The 18,005-nt window shown below is 40.8% G+C and overlaps 1 protein-coding gene across 1 annotated transcript; it reads right to left on the reverse strand.

Annotated features, from left to right (window-relative positions):
• Positions 1 to 548: 548 nt before the first annotated feature.
• LOC103518357 (netrin-B-like) lies at positions 549 to 17,218 on the reverse strand (the record flags this gene model as incomplete). Its single annotated transcript, XM_026830182.1, has 8 exons — positions 549 to 655; positions 1,777 to 1,895; positions 3,887 to 4,060; positions 4,584 to 4,764; positions 8,871 to 9,122; positions 9,234 to 9,304; positions 16,502 to 16,746; positions 16,975 to 17,218. Coding segments are annotated over 8 exons (1,393 nt in total), but the record flags the coding sequence as incomplete, so codon positions are not given.
• Positions 17,219 to 18,005: the final 787 nt, after the last annotated feature.

The following is an 18,005-nucleotide window of genomic DNA, read 5'->3' on the forward strand; positions in this document are numbered from 1 at the left end:
GGGGAGTGAGAGAGACAGAGTGAGAGAGAGAGAGAGAGTGAGAGAGAGTGAGAGAGGGAAAAGGGTGATTAGAAATTAATACTGACAAAACTAGTTACCTTTAAACTATAAAATATGAACAGCTTGGATAAATTCGAGAGAGTGGGAGAACATGAGAGAGAGAGAGAGGGAGATAGAGAGAGAGAGTTAGGGGGAGTGAGATAGATGGTGTGTAGGTGTGTGTGAGAGAGAGAGAGAGAGGGGAGGGTATAAAGTTAATAATGTATTGGACTTTGCGTTAGAGGCAGGAAGAAGGGAATGAGAGGGTGAGAGAAAAAAGAAGTGAGAGATAGAGAGAGAGACAAGGAGAGGGAGAAAGAGAGAAAGGGGGGAAGGTAGAGGAAGAGGAGGAGGAAGGGGGGAGTGTTTGTGTAAACTTTGTCTCATGTCAGACAGCCTTTAACCTTCTCCCTCTCACTTCCTCCCCTCTCTCTACCTCTCTCTACCTCTCTCTCTCTCTCTCTCTTTATCTCTTTTTTTCTCTCTCTCTCTCCCTCCCATATTCCGGCCCTTTCATCTTGGAGCCGCCTTTGAATTTGCCGCTCAGTTTGGGCGGCGCTGGAGTGGTCGTGGTTGCCAGCAGATGGTCGGGAAAGTAGAGGCGATTGAAGATGACCTTGAAAAAGAGGGAAAAAGATCAAATAATAATAATAACAGGATTCAGTCAGCTCCCATGGCGTAGTGGTCACTGCGCTCGCCTTGCACGCGGGAGACCCGGGTTCGATTCCCGACGGGGTCAAGAAATTTGGCGTAGTGGTCACTGCACTCGCCTTGCACGCGGGAGACCCGGGTTCGATTCCCGGCGGGGTCAAGAAATTTGTATCTGCAAAGGATTGATTCCGTGACTGGCCGTTACGGGGCCCACTCAGCCTCGTGAGGAAGGGTCAAGAAATTTGTATCATGCAAATGATTGATACCGTGACTGGCTGTTGCGGGGCCCACTCAGCCTCGTGAGGAAATAGTAGCTATGACATGTAAATGCGCATAGCGACCGGTGCCAGCATGGTAGGTAAACATTGGTTGTTAGGATTATTGAGAATCAAGAAATTTGTATCATGCAAATGATTGATTCCGTGACTGGCTGTTGCGGGGCCCACTCAGCCTCGTGAGGAAAATCCAAGAAATTTGTATCATGCAAATGATTGATTCCGTGACTGGCCGTTACGGGGCCCACTCAGCCTCGTGAGGAAAATGAGTAGTAATGTAGCTATGTAATATAAATGCGCATAGCGACCGGTGCCAGCATGGTAGGTAATTGGGAGCTGGATTATTGCGATATATGTATTTGGAAAAATCCTACAATGCTGCAGTGAGCACCAAAGTTGTGATATAATAACACAAAGAAAAGACATTCATTCATAATAACAGGATTCGGGATATTGCTCAGTGCGGAAGTGCCCAAATCCTGAGGACCATCTACTAGAAGCAAGAAGAAACCTGGCATAAGGATTCTGGTTGAATCTTGGTCAGATTTTATTGATTTCGGACAGTATGTTTTATTGTTGTGTTGAAGTTGAAAATAATAATGAAGTTTTGTATTTTCCGTTAAATTTAGGGGTGTTCCATCTTTTGTTCCCTTTTTTTCTCTCCTCCAAGTTTTTGTTGAGGAATTAGATAGAGGTGTTCTCTCCGAATTTGAGTTACACGACCGACCCCTAAAGAGTCATTCTTTAAATCAAATATTTTTTTGTAAAAATAAATAAATAGTTAAAAAAGAATATGCATTATCATTTTTACCTTGATATCAGTGGCCGTCACCCAGTCCTGCAGAACGAGGCTAGTGTCAAATTCAGAGGCCGAAGGCCGGCCTTCCAGTGTGCTGAATGCAATACGAGACGCCGCGCTACCATCTCTGCCTGTGAACAACAGAATGGGGGAACAAACTGGAATTAATTTTCAAATAAAGAATTTCATGTTTGTTCATAGAGAGCCGGATTTCTTTCAGTCAGTGGCGTAGCGTGGTCTAAATTCAAGTGTAGGGCGTGTAGCGCTCATGCACAGGTCTACCAAGTCCCATCACAGTACATGCCATTAATATAATATTTATGGGCACTAAAATGAACTTTTGAGTTGTATGGCCGCCATACACGTCATACATACACGCTACGCCACTGCTTTCAGTACAAAGAAACTCACCACAAGAAAATGAGTTTTCAGTTATTTAACATCACTGTATAACTGCCAAGGTCCTTATTGACGGGGGTTTTACCCTTCATTCGGTGACAAGCTACCCACCTCCTCATATTAACCTCACCCATCCCAAGTGATGCCGAAAAAAGCCAGCAGCATCCTGCCATTGGCCATTGCTGAAGTTTTTTCGGCCCTTGAAATTGGGATTTCGGGTTGCAATCAGTCTCGTCGGGAATGAAACCCGGGGACCGTTTGTTTCCTAAATTCGAAAATGTCTAAACGGACCTTATGGACCAAGTCAAATTCAGTAAACGGTTTCTTCAAATTCAATTGATGTGATCCCAAGGGTAGAAAACCTGGACCCTTGACAAATGGAGTGTGCCTGTGATGTGTTCCAATCCACTCGACCTCAAATGGAAATAAGTCAGTTAGATATGGAAGGAAAATGATCGTTTTGACCTTGATTTTTGGATGGCGAACGACAGTAAAAGTCCCTTTACCCCAGTCGTCAAGGTCTTTCGTCAAAATGGTTTTGTAACTTACGCAAGAAAGGCTTGAAATAAAAATAATACTTTCTCATTACTAGTATAGCTTCGCTATAACTGTAGTAATAGAAAGTAAAAATAAGCTCAAAGTTAGAATAGAAAGAGTTAGTAGGTATGTATAATTTTGAAGATTATAATGTTTTTAATTTATAAAGTTCAAGAAAAATCATTGAACCTGATGGACAGATGGACGGTAGAAAAACTTCAAAATACTTCGAGTACCTTGTTAATTAAAATCATGCAAAAGGACTTAAAATATCCCGATGGAAGACTCAGTAACTTTGTGGAGTTCCATATGAATTGAGATGCAATAATGATTGATATCTACTCTTCACCTGGGTACCCAAGTGAAGAGTATCAGTCATTATTAATTTTCATCTCAATTTCATCTCAATTCACTTGAAATATCCAAGATACACACACTACCATTTCATTTCAGATCATTCAAACCAACAAAAAGTGACTCGAAAAATACACTCATTTACTAGTCAAGTCAAGTGAAGACGTTGTTCTTTTACCTATACTAATATGTTGCTACTTGACAGATTGACTCTCCTAGAGAAGTACACTCATTTACATTAAAACATGCAAAAAATGATAACCCAGGCACGGTCTTACCTTTACACTCATTGGCATCATATACAGTAGCCCGGCCCCAGGGCCGGTCCGAAAAGAATGGGCCAATTAAGGGCAGTTAAAATCCTGTAAAATACTGGCTATTTCCTAATAATTTACCAACCTCAGTGGTGTAGTGGTTAGCACAGTGGGCTTTGAATGTGGAGGATACTAGTTCGAGTCCAAGTCAAGTCATGAAATTTGGAGTAGTTAATTAGGTGAGGAACGTCGTCGCAGACTTAAAACATCTTGATGGAGGACTCAGTAAGTTTGTGGAGTTCCGTATGAATTGAGATGCAATAATAATTGATATCTACTCTTCACCTGGGTACCCAAGTGAAGAGTATCAGTCAGTGTTAATAATTTTCATCTCAATTCACTTAAAATATCCAAGATACACACACTACCATTAGTACCATTTCATTTCAGATCAATCAAACCAACAAAAAGTGACTCGAAAAATACACTCATTTACATTATTTATTTATTTACACGCTAAGCAACAAGGCCATGTGTGAAAAAACATGCATAAAATGATAACCCAGGCACGGTCTTACCTTTACACTCATTGGCATCATATACAGTAGCCCGTCCCCAGGGCCGGTCCGAAAAGAATGGTTTGCACTTCTCGCAATCCTTGCCTGCAGTGTTGTGGCGACACTCGCACACTAGCTCCCCCTGTGGCGATTTTATGCAACGCGACGCGTGACCGTTACATTTACAACGGCCCCCTGTGAAACGAAACAGTGAAATATTTTTCAAGTTTGGTTCGTTAATTATTGGACACCCTGTATATAACTCAATTACCTATGTATAATTTTTCAAAAAAAAAAAAAAAAACTCAGAACCTCTATCTAACCTTTTTATCAAGGTTGATAGAGGGAACTGTCACAACAGAGGCCTAATCGTTCCGAAATTGAAGAGAGAAGGACAGGATAGAAAGCGTGCCGTTCAGAGAACGAACCTTATCTGTTTAGGATAAATTTCGCCCTGGGCGGAAACCAAACTCGCCACCTTGCACTTACAAGGCGCGGTACCCTCCAAGCTAACTAGGCTGACTCCTAATAGTTTTTTGAAATTATGAATATGATGATAGTAAATAGTAATTGTAAATTTTGAACTTTATTTTCACATTTTAGCTAGGAATTTATCGTTAAAACTCCTTTAATTCTTCAATAAAAAAATGTCTTGAAAATTTTGAAGAAAAAAAAACGAGAAAAATAATGACTTTGGCCCCTCGATTAATCGTCTCACCTATGGACAAATCAGACACTGCGTACTGAAATAGTAGGGGCGCCACCGTGGTAGAAGTAGTCAAATCAGCAGCGGACTCAATCCCCTCCTCTTCATCCTCGCCCTGATTGATGCTATTCTGAAGTGAATCAGCATCGCCCGTGTCCACGTCTTGCTGCTGAGGGTTCGCGGGTTCTTGATTCTGCAAAGAGAAATGAATAGAATAGAAATCGGTAAAATAGAATATACTCGTCCCTTGTTTAAGTTGTTTATTCTGCTGAATAGAATGGAATATACCCTGTTTATACTGCAAGAAAGAGACTGAAAAGTCCCTTTACTTCGACAGTCTAAACAAGGTCCTATGTATTTGGTACATAATACTACTGAAAAGTCCTGAAAAGCAAGTTAGTTTGTTTGACTGTTAGTTTGTTTGTTTGTTTGTTTGTTTGTTTGTTTGTACTACTGATGGACCGAAAAAGATGTGAGAGGCTGACGAAAAACGCCGACCGCGAGTAAACACGGGAAAAGGTGAGGAAAAGAACGAAGCATTTGTACCTACCAGACCAAGCAATTCTTCAGAACTCAGGGCTCCAAAGAACAAAACGCTCTTTCTTTAAGGCTTAATGGCAGGATTCTCACACAGTGAGCTCTTCCACCCAACCATAAAACAAGATTCAAGAAGCAACACAACCATTTGGAAGGAAATAAAAGAAAACTCGAAGAAATATGGCCGAGAAGTTGAAAGATATCAAAGTTAAAACTCCCTATTAAAGGAATTAGGGGGCGTGATTACACTGCATGGTATCAGTTATTGTTATTACACAGGGAAACACATAACAAGGTACAATTTCGATAGGAAAAGATGAAAAGCATATTGATAGATTCTGACGTATTGATAGATTCTTTTAAAGATGAAAAGATCTTATTCAGTGGCGACTGTTGTATTTTTTAGAGGTGTTTAAAATCACTGTATAACTGGTAAGGCCTTAAGTGACGGCGGTTTTACCCTCCGTTCAGAGACAAGCTAGCGGCCTGCTCACATTAACCTTATTCACGATATTCAGCCACAGTGCGGCCGGAAGAAGCAAGTAGCATGCGAAACCAGCAACCGCAAGTAGAGGTCATAGGCATACCTTGAACCACTCCGCTAACGGCACGCTATAGCAGTCTGCGAAACCAGCAACCGCAAATAGAGTACATAGGGCCATAGGCATACCTTGAACCACTCCGCTAACGGCACGCTATAGCAGTCTTGATTCCCCTCTGCATAAACTCTATCACTCTATCAGCCACCACTAGAGAGCAGAGGCATACCTTGAACCACTCCGCTAACGGCACGCTATAGCAGTCTTGATGCCCCTCTGCATAAACTCTATCAGGCACCACTAGATAGCATAGGCATACCTTGAACCACTCCGCTAACGGCAAGCTATCGCAAAACTCCATTTCCCCTCTCCACAAACCACGATACCCACCAATCTCCACTGGGATGATACATTGAACCACTCTTCTGACGGCACGCTATCGCAGTTTTCACTTCCCCTCTCTACAAATCACCAATCACCACTCGAATGATACGTTGAACTACCCCGCTGAAGGCAAGCTAACGGCAAACCTGATACGTTGAAGCACTCCGATGACGGCACGCTGTCGCTAAACTCCATTTCCCCTCTCCACAAACCACCAGTCGCCACTGGCCACTGGGGACCAATCTAAACTTCCCCCATTTCAATCCTAAACGTCCGAAATAAAAACAAGAAAACAGCAGAAAAAGTGCAATTTACTGCATTTGAACTTCGGAAAAGAAAAAATAATAATAATAATAAAAATACCCTTACTTGTTCAGAAGACGAGAGGGGAAGGTATGAAGAGAAGAGGGGGAGAAATGGAGGGAAAAGAGAGGACAAGGGAGAAGGGATGGAGAGAGGGAGAAAGAGAAGGAGGGGGAGAGGAAGTAAGAGAGGCAAGAGAGAAGGGAGGGGGAGAAGAAAAACAGAAAAGGGGAGAAATGGATGGAAAAAGAGAGGGAAATCTTCATTTTTCTTTTTCCCCCTTTTTCAGATTTTCCCCCTCCCTCTTCTTCTGCGTTAAATAAAACATAGTAAAAACTGTAAAAAGTAATATAGGAGAAAAACTTTTTGTTTCCTTGCCTTGTCGAGTCTGGAGGGACATTGATCTCTTTCCTCTCAGCTCTCCTTCATGGTATAGGCACTAATAATGCAACTATAGAAAAGTTGCAATTTCACTGTTTGTTGTCAGTTTCCTCCCTTATATTTCTGCACTTCCGAGTGAAAAGCCTGATCTCATTGTTTTTATGGAATGTTAAATGATTTCGCAATGTTTACTATCACTACGTTTATTAAATGAAATGATATCACAACACATGTCTATTCAGTGATATCACTATGTTTGAATGGCTAATCTCTCTCTCATTCACTCTATTCACCCTAGTCACTGCATTTGACCAAGGTCACAAAGGCATCGAATGCAAATACCCATAGCGATAATAAAGAACAGAAGGCGGTTTTATAAAGAGAACCAACTATTGCCCCATTAGTCTCATTAATCATTATGGAATCAATTTGTTTTATTAAGTTTTCATTTATTATTTTTTCAACATAACTCTCAGAACATACTAAATTTTTATAGATGGTATAACCATCCGTGTAAGCAGAGCTTGTGCCACGGATGAGGAATGAATTAAATCTAAATCTCAAATTAAATCTTCGGCCACTCACGTTCGTTCCCACTGTCTGACAAATCTAGGTTCTTCAGACCGCTGGAATGTGTGAACCGGAAAAAGCTCCAGACTTTGGTCTTCAGACAGTCTGAGAATCCTAGAAGTCGGGATCTTTTTCCACCACACCATATACATATTCTCGCGGTCTGACAGACCTAGCTCGGACAAATCTAGGTCTGTCAATCGGAGCGTGTGTGGCGGGCCTTAAGGTGGCGTTCCGATCCTAGCTGCCGAGCTGTGCGACCGCTGCCTACTGCTTCCTATGCATTCTTATGAAGTACTTTCCGAACCAAGCTGCCGGGTCGCGCTGCCCAGTCGCTCTGAGAGCAGTGTGGTCGCGCTGCCCGTGAGGTTTTCATGTGATTTAAAATACTATTTTTGTAATAATTTGTTCGACTGGAAGTTTGTAATGGAAGTCGCGCGACCCGGCAGCTAGGATCGGAACGTCACCTTTACAAAGAAGCCAGTGGCGCGACGAGGATGTTACTCCCGCCGAAGTTCGGGATATTAAAATTATGCGATATTTTGTTGAGATGTGGGAAATTTTGTAAAAATGATGGGATTTTTTGTTAAAATAATGGAATATTTTGCCAAGATGGTGGGATATTTCACCAACACGTACACCGACGCGACATTTTTCCTTTACCTTGCTTCTTATGGCGGTCCGTACACAGCGAGAAGAAAAATAGGGAGGAGGAGAAAAAGGAAAAGAGAGAGAGGGGGAGAAATAATCGAATGAATCATGGGAGAGGGAGAGGTGATTTGATAGAAGAGAGGGGAGGGATATAAAGATATTTGAAGGAGGGAGGTTTAAGGAGCACGAAGGGTGAGGAGGAGAAGGAGAAGAAGAAGGAAGAAAGAGAGAGAGAGAGAAAGAAAGTAAACTGGTCCCTCGGTATTGGAGATGAAATATTTCTAGTTCCTACAAGCGGGAGATAGTTTTGTGAGGCCGCTTTTTATTGCTTTCTCTGTCTTTCTTTCTTCCTTCCTCTATCTCTCTCTCTCTCTCTCTCTCTCTCTCTCTCTCTCTCTCTCTCCCTCTCCCCCCCCTCTCTTCTCTTTCTTCCTCTCTCTCTCTCTCTCTCTCTCTCTCTCTTTTCTTCCTTAATTCTAGATTTCTCCACCTCTAACTTTCCTCTATATCTTTCTCGGTCTCACTTAATTTCTCATTGGGGAGTATTTGGAGAAAGCCGTAAGGTATGAACTGAGGGTTGTCTTTGACATTTTTTGTACTGCATAGAGAGCAACCTAAAGGGTCGAGTGGATATCAGTTATGTTTTGAGTTATAGGGTTCACAAGAAACCTGTGAGCAAACAATTTTTTGTACTGCATAGAGAGCAACCTAAAGGGTCGAGTGGATATCAGTTGTGTTTTGAGTTATAGGCTTCACAAGAAACCTGAGAGCAAACTCTTAGCTTTACCACAAAAGACAACATGGTCCTCAAGACGGCTTACTCCCAGAAAAATGTCAATTATACGGCTGTTCAAAATTTCCAACCCACATTGTTTGTTACCAGATAGATGGGCAGTGTGTGCCGTTCTTACGATTGTATTAATATCACACTTACCTGTAATTCCTGCGAAGGGTTCAATACGACGCTCGCCTCCTCTTCCTCCTCCCCCTCCTCCTCCTCTTCCTCCCCCTCTCCCTCTTCGTCCTCCTCTTCTTCATCTCCCTCTTCCTCTTCTTCTTCTTCCTCATCGTATTCCGGCCCTTTCATCTTAGAGCCGCCTTTGAATTTGCCGCTCAGTTTGGGAGGCGCCGGAGTGGTCGTGGTTGCCAGGAGATGGTCGGGAAAGTAGAGACGATTGAAGATGACCTTGAAAAAGAGGGAAAAAAGATCAAATAATAATAATAACAGGATTCGGGATATTGCTCAGTGCGGAAGTGCCCAAATCCTGAGGACCATCTACTAGAAGCAAGAAGAAACCTGTATAGGCCGGGCAGCGGAGCGTTTCGAACTCTTGACGTTCGTGTGCTCCTCGGTATGCTTGATTTTTTCTGGACTAGATCAACATCCATCTTTATTGAAGAAAAAAAAAACTTCATCAAAGTCAGTAACTTTACGAAGTAGAAGTACCTATTAATTCTAGAGCACGTTGTGTACCTAAACATGGTATATATAGATGTAGATCTGTCCTAGGACAGGTTTCAACACGACGTTCTCCACTTTTCTCGATCTTGGGCGTCCTCCTTCATTTGATTGTGTACAAAGACCATGGGATAACTTTGTACTCTCTCTGTCCTTTTCCTGTGTTTACATAGGAGTAAAGGAACATGAAAATGAGAGAGAGAGAGAGAGAGAGAGAGAGAGAGAGAGGGAGAGATAGGGAGAGAGAGAGAAAAACAAACGTCAACTAATTTGGAATCCTTTACAAAATTTTATCTCTTGTGACTCTTGTTCTTGTATGTGTGAAACAAAGGTTATAACGAGAAGAAGGGAGAGGGAGAGGGGGAGAGAGAGAGACGGGAATGGGGGGGAGAAAGAGAGAGATGGAAAGAGGGGAGAGCGATAAAGGCAGAGAAAAAGGAAAGGAGAAAAGAGAGAGGAATGAAAGGAGAAGAAGACAAAAGGAGAGAGAGAGGGAGGGAGGGAGGGAGAGAGAGAGAAAGAAACAGAAACATATTAAAAAAAAAAAAAAAAATGGAATTCGCAATGCCCTCATCCTTGAAAGGACGATTGAGTATGTTATATCTGTATTTTTCGTTCATTTTTAGGGTTTTATCTGTAAAATAGACCTACTGAGCCGCAAATCAAAAGAACACAATTTCTCAGGGTGTCCAGCTCTAGAAAACGGTCCATGAAATTCAATTGGATCAAGAATGGTCCGCAAGTTGAGTTCGATACGTGGCGGACAACTGGCCACTTGAGAATTCATAAACAAAAAGCCCACTCGCAGGCTTAAGTGTAGGCGCCAACAGCCCCAAAAGGTGGGTTAATCTTATACAAATCTACTGCCACTTTGTGAAGATTAAGAACCCCTGACTCTAGAATAGGGACACCCTGTTCATATAACAATAGGGACACCCTGTTCATATAACGTATAGTAGGAGGGGGAGGTAAGATTTAGTTAAAGGTAAGTAACAAATTCATGGTCTACCTAATCTTAACTGATTGTGTATATTTGTTTCAAACCCGAAATTTAGCGGAGGGGAGAAATTTAAGGAAGAAAAATAGAGAGAGGAGAAGAAGGACATAGAGGAGAGGGAGGAGGAATAATCGAATGAATCATGGGAAGGGGAGGTGATTTGAGAGAAGAGAGGGGAGGTATGGAGAAGTTAGAGGGAAGGTATGGATATATTAGAGAGAGGGGAGGAGAGGGAGGTGAAAGGAAGGAAAGTGGTGACTATTTGGAGAAAGAGGGGAGAGAAAAGAACGAAGAATTTAAGAAGAGGGGAGAAAGGAAACTAGGAAAGTGAGTGTAGAGGAGGCTGAGAAGTGATTAATAGGGGAAAGAGAGAGAAAGAAATGAATATAACACAGAAATAGAGGAATAGAGAAGAAGAGTTAGGGGAAGTAGGGGGTAAAAGTAAAACTAGTCCCTTGGTATTGGAAATGAAATATTCCTAGAACCAGGCAACCAGGAGATAGTTTTGTGAGGCCGCCTTTTATTGCTTTCTCCGTCTTTCTTTCTTCCTTCCTCTATAAATTTCTCTCTCTCTCTCTAGCAAATACTGTTGCGTGTGGGAATTGTGCTGTCTGTTTATCCTAGGTGTATTATTCATCATATTTTATTTGCCATTGTCCTAGTTTGCCCTGAATATTCCCTGTGAAGTTGCCCAGGTACCAGGTAATGCCGAAAAACCTTGAAACTCTATTCGTGTTAATATGTATAGGGCCGGGCAGCGGAGCGTTTCGAACTCTTGACGTTCGTGTGCTCCTCGGTATGCTTGATTTTTTCTGGACTAGATCAACATCCATCTTTATTGAAGAAAAAAAAACTTCATCAAAGTCAGTAACTTTAGGAAGGAGAAGTATCTACTAATTCTAGAGCACGTTGTGTACCTAAACATGGTATAGGCACTAATAATGCAACTTACTATAGAAAAGTTGCAATTTCATTGTTAATTTGTTGTCAGTTTCCTCCCTTATATTTCTGCACTTCCGAGTAAAAAGCCTGATCTCATTGTTTTTATGGAATGTTAAATGATTTCGCAATGTTTACTATCACTACGTTTATTAAATGAAATGATATGTCTATTCAGTGATATCACTATGTTTGAATGGCTAATCTCTCTCTCATTCACTCTATTCACCCTAGTCACTGCATTTGACCAAGGTCACAAAGGCATCGAATGCAAATACCCATAGCGATAAGAAAGATCAGAAGGCGGTTTTATAAAGAGAACCAACTATTGCCTCATTAGTCTCATTAATCATTATGGAATCAATTTATTTTATTAAGTTCCCATTTATTATTTTTTCAACATAACTCTCAGAACATACTAAATTTTTATAGATGGTATACCCATCCGTGTAAGCAGAGCTTGTGCCACGGATGAGGAATGAATTAAATCTAAATCTTAAATTTGTTTTGTTTGTTTAAAAAGATGAGTGTTTCACCGCCGTTTTTATTTCGTAGCGATGGAACAACTGCTACATTGGACGCTTGTGGTCTGTGTCGTAGCATGCCCATCCCGTAGTATGCCTCTCATCAGATGGGCGAGAAGAGACACAATACTTCCCATTTAGGTGCTGGCTCAACACGAGAACACCAGAAAGTAACCCGTTGAAATATTCGCAATCGAAAAACGAGTACAAATTTTTGTCGAAATTACTGTCATAGATCTTCTGAGCAACTTTTTCACCACCCTAAAGTCATCTAGGCACCTACTTTCACCAGGTTGTTATTTACATATTATTACATACTATTGTAGATCTTATGCACTTATAGGTACCCACATTCACGTAGATTGTTTTATTATTGCAGGTTATAAGAAAAAAAGTTCATAAAGACTAAACTCCATCTCGTTGGAAGGGAACTTTACTGGGTTCTCCCTCCCCTCTCTTCTTTCTCCGCTCTCTTTTCCTTTACTTTATCCTCTCTTCTTCTCTCCCCTTTTCCACGTGACATCAATCCTTCTCTTCTTTCTGTTTCTTCCTCATCCCTTCCCCTCTCTCTAATCTAACGCTCTCTCCTTCCTCCCCACTTCTCTCCTCTTCCTTCTTTCCCTTCTCCGTCTCCTATCTACCTTATGTACCCTAGCCACCCTGGTATCTGTCCTTCCCATTCTTTCTCTCTTCTTTCTTATTCTCTTCTCTCTTCTCTCCCACCTCCATCCATTCTCTCCACTCTGCCCTTTATCCTTTCAATACTTTCTTCCCTCTTTACTCCTCTCTTCTGTCTGTCTCTTCCCCTCACCCCTCAACTCTATACTCTCCTTCTTCTGTCTCTTAGTCCTTCTCATCTCCTAGTCTTCCTTCTTCCCTATCTCCCGGCCCTCTTCCTTCTCTCTCACCTCCATCCTCTCCACTTTGTCCTTCCCATTCTTTCTTCCCTCTTTCCTCTTCTCTTCTTCCTTCCCCCTCTGTGTTCCTTCTTCCTCCCCTCCCACCTCCCCCCTCTCCCCTCTGCAATTTGTCCTTCCCATTCTTTCTTCCCTCTTTCCTCTTCTCTTCTTCCTTCCCCCTCTGTGTTCCTTCTTCCTCCCCTCCCACCTCCCCCCTCTCCCCTCTGCAATTTGTCCTTCCCATTCTTTCTTCCCTCTTTCCTCTTCTCTTCTTCCTTCCCCCTCTGTGTTCCTTCTTCCTCCCCTCCCACCTCCCCCCTCTCCCCTCTGCAATTTGTCCTTCCCATTCTTTCTTCCCTCTTTCCTCTTCTCTTCTTCCTTCCCCCTCTGTGTTCCTTCTTCCTCCCCTCCCACCTCCATCCTCTCCCCTCTGTCCTCCAGATCGAAGTCCCTGGACCTAGCACCCCCCTCACCAATCCCATACCTCTCCTCACAACCAAGTCCTCAAGCAAGACCTAACCTCACTATGTACCAGCTGTACCAGCTCCAGTCTCCAGTACATAGGAATACGTTGGGAGTACATAGCCAATCTCTCATGAAGTACATAGTTTGGACTAAATAAACAGAAATAAGTGTGTCCGTCCGCGATTACAATATTTTTTTTTTACGTAACACCCTGATGAGCTTTGAGTTTTTGTCACGAAAGTGGAAAAAAAATATAGTGATTAAATAAAAATAAATAATTAAACAGGCAAAAATTTCGAACTTTTTCCGAGATCTGAAAACTTTTGACTGAAATTTTGGCCGTTGAGATCTGCAATTTTTCGTGACGAAAATTTTGTCCGTAAATTACCCAATTTTTTTAGTTTTTCATCGTCTGCTTTTTGACGTTTATTTTGGTGACGAAAAGACTGTGTTTTCTTTTGAGTCCAATTTTTCCTTTGTCTGTGCGTGGATCAGTGGTTTTCGATTTTTCTTTGTGTGAATAGGTACTTATAGCACTAAAATTTGTGTTTTTCGTCCAGATTTCTTCGGTTTTTTGCGGATAGTTTGGTCAAATCTTTTGACAGTGCGTCTTTTTCAGGGTACTCCTCATCAGTTTTTCTTTCAATCAACCTGATTGTACCATTTTTTTCGTGACTTTTCCCCCTTAGTTTCCGAATTCTTTGAACTATTACCGATTACCGTGTCAATGACATAATCCCATAGCTGTGCGTTTTTTTCTTTACTTTTACTTCTTGGAATTCTTCGTATCAATTTGATTGTGCTTGAAAAAAATATCGTAAAAATCTATTTTTCTAAAAAAAAAAAAAAAAAAAAAAAAAAAAAAAAAACCACAAAAAAAAAATTTTTAAAATTTTTCTTTGTTCCTCAATTTTATTGTGTTTGTGTCCCAAGAATATAAGATTTTGATAATTTCCGGGGTATTTTTTCTCCCTTTGCTCTATTTATGTTTTAATAAATTCGTTATTATTTTATTTATTAAATTAACTGAATTCCTGTGACTCATTTAATGTCAAATATTTTATTATGTACTTGGCGTTAATTTTCTACAGCAGTGACGCATTTTTTGCGTCTTGTCGCGTACCTACAATGAGAGTATCATGGAATTAAATAAACATAAAAAAAAAAAAATACTTATGTATAAGCATAAAAAATTACATATGTATCTCATATAAAAATTACATATCTCACATGTTTTTTATCCAATATGGAGCATGTTCGTGCTGGGTTTTATTATTTATTGTTCTGCTGACAAAATTATTACTAATTTAATAAAGAAAAAAATATGTACATGCTATATACATTAGTCTGAAATAAACAAGTTAGGTAGCTCGGGGTCACTTTGGACAGATAAAACTAGTCTATTAATAAAATCTCGGAAAGGTTGGCTTTCTCCTAACCTGTCCTCCTTTCCACTTCGATTTGGGGACGAAAAGACTTCCGTGGCTAGAGTTCCCTCTATCAAACCTCCTTTAAAAAAAAGTTTAATTATGTAGGGGACTCTAAAACGGAGGTCCTTTTACCCCGAAATCGAAGAGAATAGGAGAAAGCCTGCCGTTCCGTGAACGAACCTAAACAAGAAAGTTTTCCTCTGGCGGAAACTAAACCTGTCCGATACACGTGAATAGGTCCAAGGAGCCCCGAGTTACTTTACATAATAAATGGGTACAATGGTTGAAGATATCAGTATCAGCAATAAGTTCTATTTAAACCATAATCATTATTCCATCAGACTTATCGTGTTATCAGCAAGATCTTTAAACCTGATTTAATACTCTTATCAGAATAATCAGATTAGAAATCAGTACAAATCAGAAATAAGTACATAATGAATAGGTCCAAGGAACCCCGAGTTACTCTACATAATAAATGGGTACAATGGTTCAAGATATCAGTATCAGCAATAAGTTCTATTTAAACCATAATTCATTGTTCCATCAGACTTATCTTGTTATCAGCAAGATCTTTAAACCTGATTTAATACTCTTATCAGAATAATCAGATTAGAAATCAGTACAAATCAGAAATAAGTACATAGTTTAGAATGCGTTCTAAATAAGTTGTTATTGTGATTTCTCATAAGTTGTTTTTGATTTAATACTCTTATCAGAATAATCAGATTAGAAATCAGTACAAATCAGAAATATTAAGTACATATCTAGTTTAGAATGCGTTCTAAATAAGTTGTTATTGTGATTTCTCACAAGTTGTTTTTGAATTCCCTTATGGGTTATGGGTCGTGGGTTATATTCCCGTCCGGTACGGACTTTATCTTAACACTTTCCCTGCCAAGCCTAAAATCGTGAAATACCCCCTCTGACCGCGGTTGTCAGACGGATCCGTCTGACGCGGCCAGATGCGTAATGTCTGTCAGACCTTTCCGACTGACGCGGCCAGAAGCGTTATTTCCGTCAGACGTTTCCGACTGTACATTTCAAAAGGGTTGCTCTGGTGTTCTCATGTTGGCGTTATTTCCGTCAGACGTTTCCGACTGTACATTTCAAAAGGGTTGCTCTGGTGTTCTCATGTTGACCCTTAAAGGAACACTTTCGTACATCAAAGGGCTAACTATTATTTAATCAATACAGCACATTAATCAAAATCAGAACAATATGAACAAGATGTGCCCTAGCATAACGCCATTGTGTTTGCACTGCAAATTTTGCAGCGTTTGCAAACAAATATAACTAGAAACCGTGATAACGAGATTAAAGGAGAACAAAGGAGTCAGAAAGATCTGAAGAAATTGAACTTATATGTTTGAACATTCAAACATGCGAACGTACCAAACCAAACTAACAATAACAACTAGTCTAGTAATAGTATTGGTCTTTGAAGAGGTTTAATAGAGGGAACTGTAACTGCAGAGGTCTCCGTGTAACATAACTGTAACTGCTGAGGTCTCCGTGTAACATAACTGTAACTGCGGCCGTCGACTATGTGTGGTACAGGTGCAGGTACACAGCTTCAGATCCAATCAGGCTGGAACCTAAGGACATCAGAATTTCCAATCACTCTCTTCAACTTTTCAGTTTTTCACCTATATACCTATGCAGCTATGCACCATGGTTTCAATAAATCTCTCTGCATTATGGAGCAATTGTGTTCAAGAACATGGGGTTTTTAAATAAACAATTCTGGTTCATTGCATCAAGATCTGGTCAAATCAAATGAACGAATAGTATTACAAGTATTTAGAACAATATGAATTAATTAATAACAATAATAAAGCACATTATTTACCCAAGGATAGCGTCAGCGTCACATTATCAGGTGAGGCCGAGAGCGAGTTCACACTGGTCTGCGCCTCGGAGCGCCAACACGTCACGTTACTCGGGTTATTCAAATCCGTCAGATATTCGGCCGGGAATCGGCCGCGCGGCGAGCCAGCATCGCACACATGACAAGCCCCACTCGTATCGCAGTACCGCTCGGGCGATTCCAGGCCACACACCGAGTTGACCTTGACCTCCTGGCAATTTGTTCGACTGGAAGTTTGTAATGGAAGTCGCGCGACCCGGCAGCTAGGATCGGAACGTCACCTTTACAAAGAAGCCAGTGGCGCGACGAGGATGTTACTCCCGCCGAAGTTCGGGATATTAAAATTATGCGATATTTTGTTGAGATGTGGGAAATTTTGTAAAAATGATGGGATTTTTTGTTAAAATAATGGAATATTTTGCCAAGATGGTGGGATATTTCACCAACACGTACACCGACGCGACATTTTTCCTTTACCTTGCTTCTTATGGCGGTCCGTACACAGCGCTTCCTGTTCATTCCCGCGGGATATTACGCCCGTCGCCGTCCGCCCATACAACTTCTTACACTGGGACGAGTAGAACTGAAGAGGCTGCCAGGATTTGCCGAAGTCCTGACTCTTGTAGATGGCCAGGGAGTCGGGCTTGATGGACTTCGGACAGAACGAGAGGGAGATGTAGGTGAGCTCGAACTTTTTGCCTGAAACACAGAAGGGATACGAGATTTAAATTTGAATATATGGATTTCTTTTATGACAGGGTTTAGTAGGCATCCACAACGGAGTCTCGACCTTCGACCATAGCCTAGTGCCGACCCAAGGAAACTAATGAATAGCAGTGTTCTCAACAGAGCCTTACCATAGCTCTGACCCTCGCAGAAATGGAGACTAGATTTTTTTTTTTTTTTTTAAAAATTTACAGGGCGACTGGGCGACACAATAATATTATTTTAACTATGTCTTTAAGTCTTTATTTAAATTTAATAAAAATAAGTCTTTCTTGGATAAATAATTTATTTCTTCTTGGAATCTAGACGTATGTCCGACAAAAATAATAATAATAAGAAGAAAATGTCGTAGATGTTTTATTTTTTTCGATATTACATATTAAAGAATTAAAGTACCATGGAGTTTTCATTAAAGTACCAGATATCTAAAATGCCAGCAGCAAAGACATCAAAATATTCTATGCAACTTTGCAGAGAAAAGATCTTTTTCAACCTATTCTGAAGAGATTAAATGCCTTCCTTGGTGGTGAAGCGGTCAAGACGCTAGCCTTATAACCAGGAGGGCCTGGGTTCAATACCAACCCAACTGAGGTATGATATTTTATCACACCACGATTTGAGAATTTGACCACAATAATACCTAGTATGTACCTAGAATAGCTTAATACTGTTGAAAGTGTTGAAGTAGAGGGACTTTTCAGTCTTATTTGAGCAGAAATTGTCAATGGAAAAATACATCATGTCAATGAAATTGGGGGAC

The sequence above is a fragment of the Diaphorina citri genome, unplaced genomic scaffold (genome assembly GCF_000475195.1).
Source record: "Diaphorina citri unplaced genomic scaffold, Diaci psyllid genome assembly version 1.1 scaffold2162, whole genome shotgun sequence".
In the NCBI taxonomy this organism is placed as follows: domain Eukaryota; kingdom Metazoa; phylum Arthropoda; class Insecta; order Hemiptera; family Psyllidae; genus Diaphorina; species Diaphorina citri.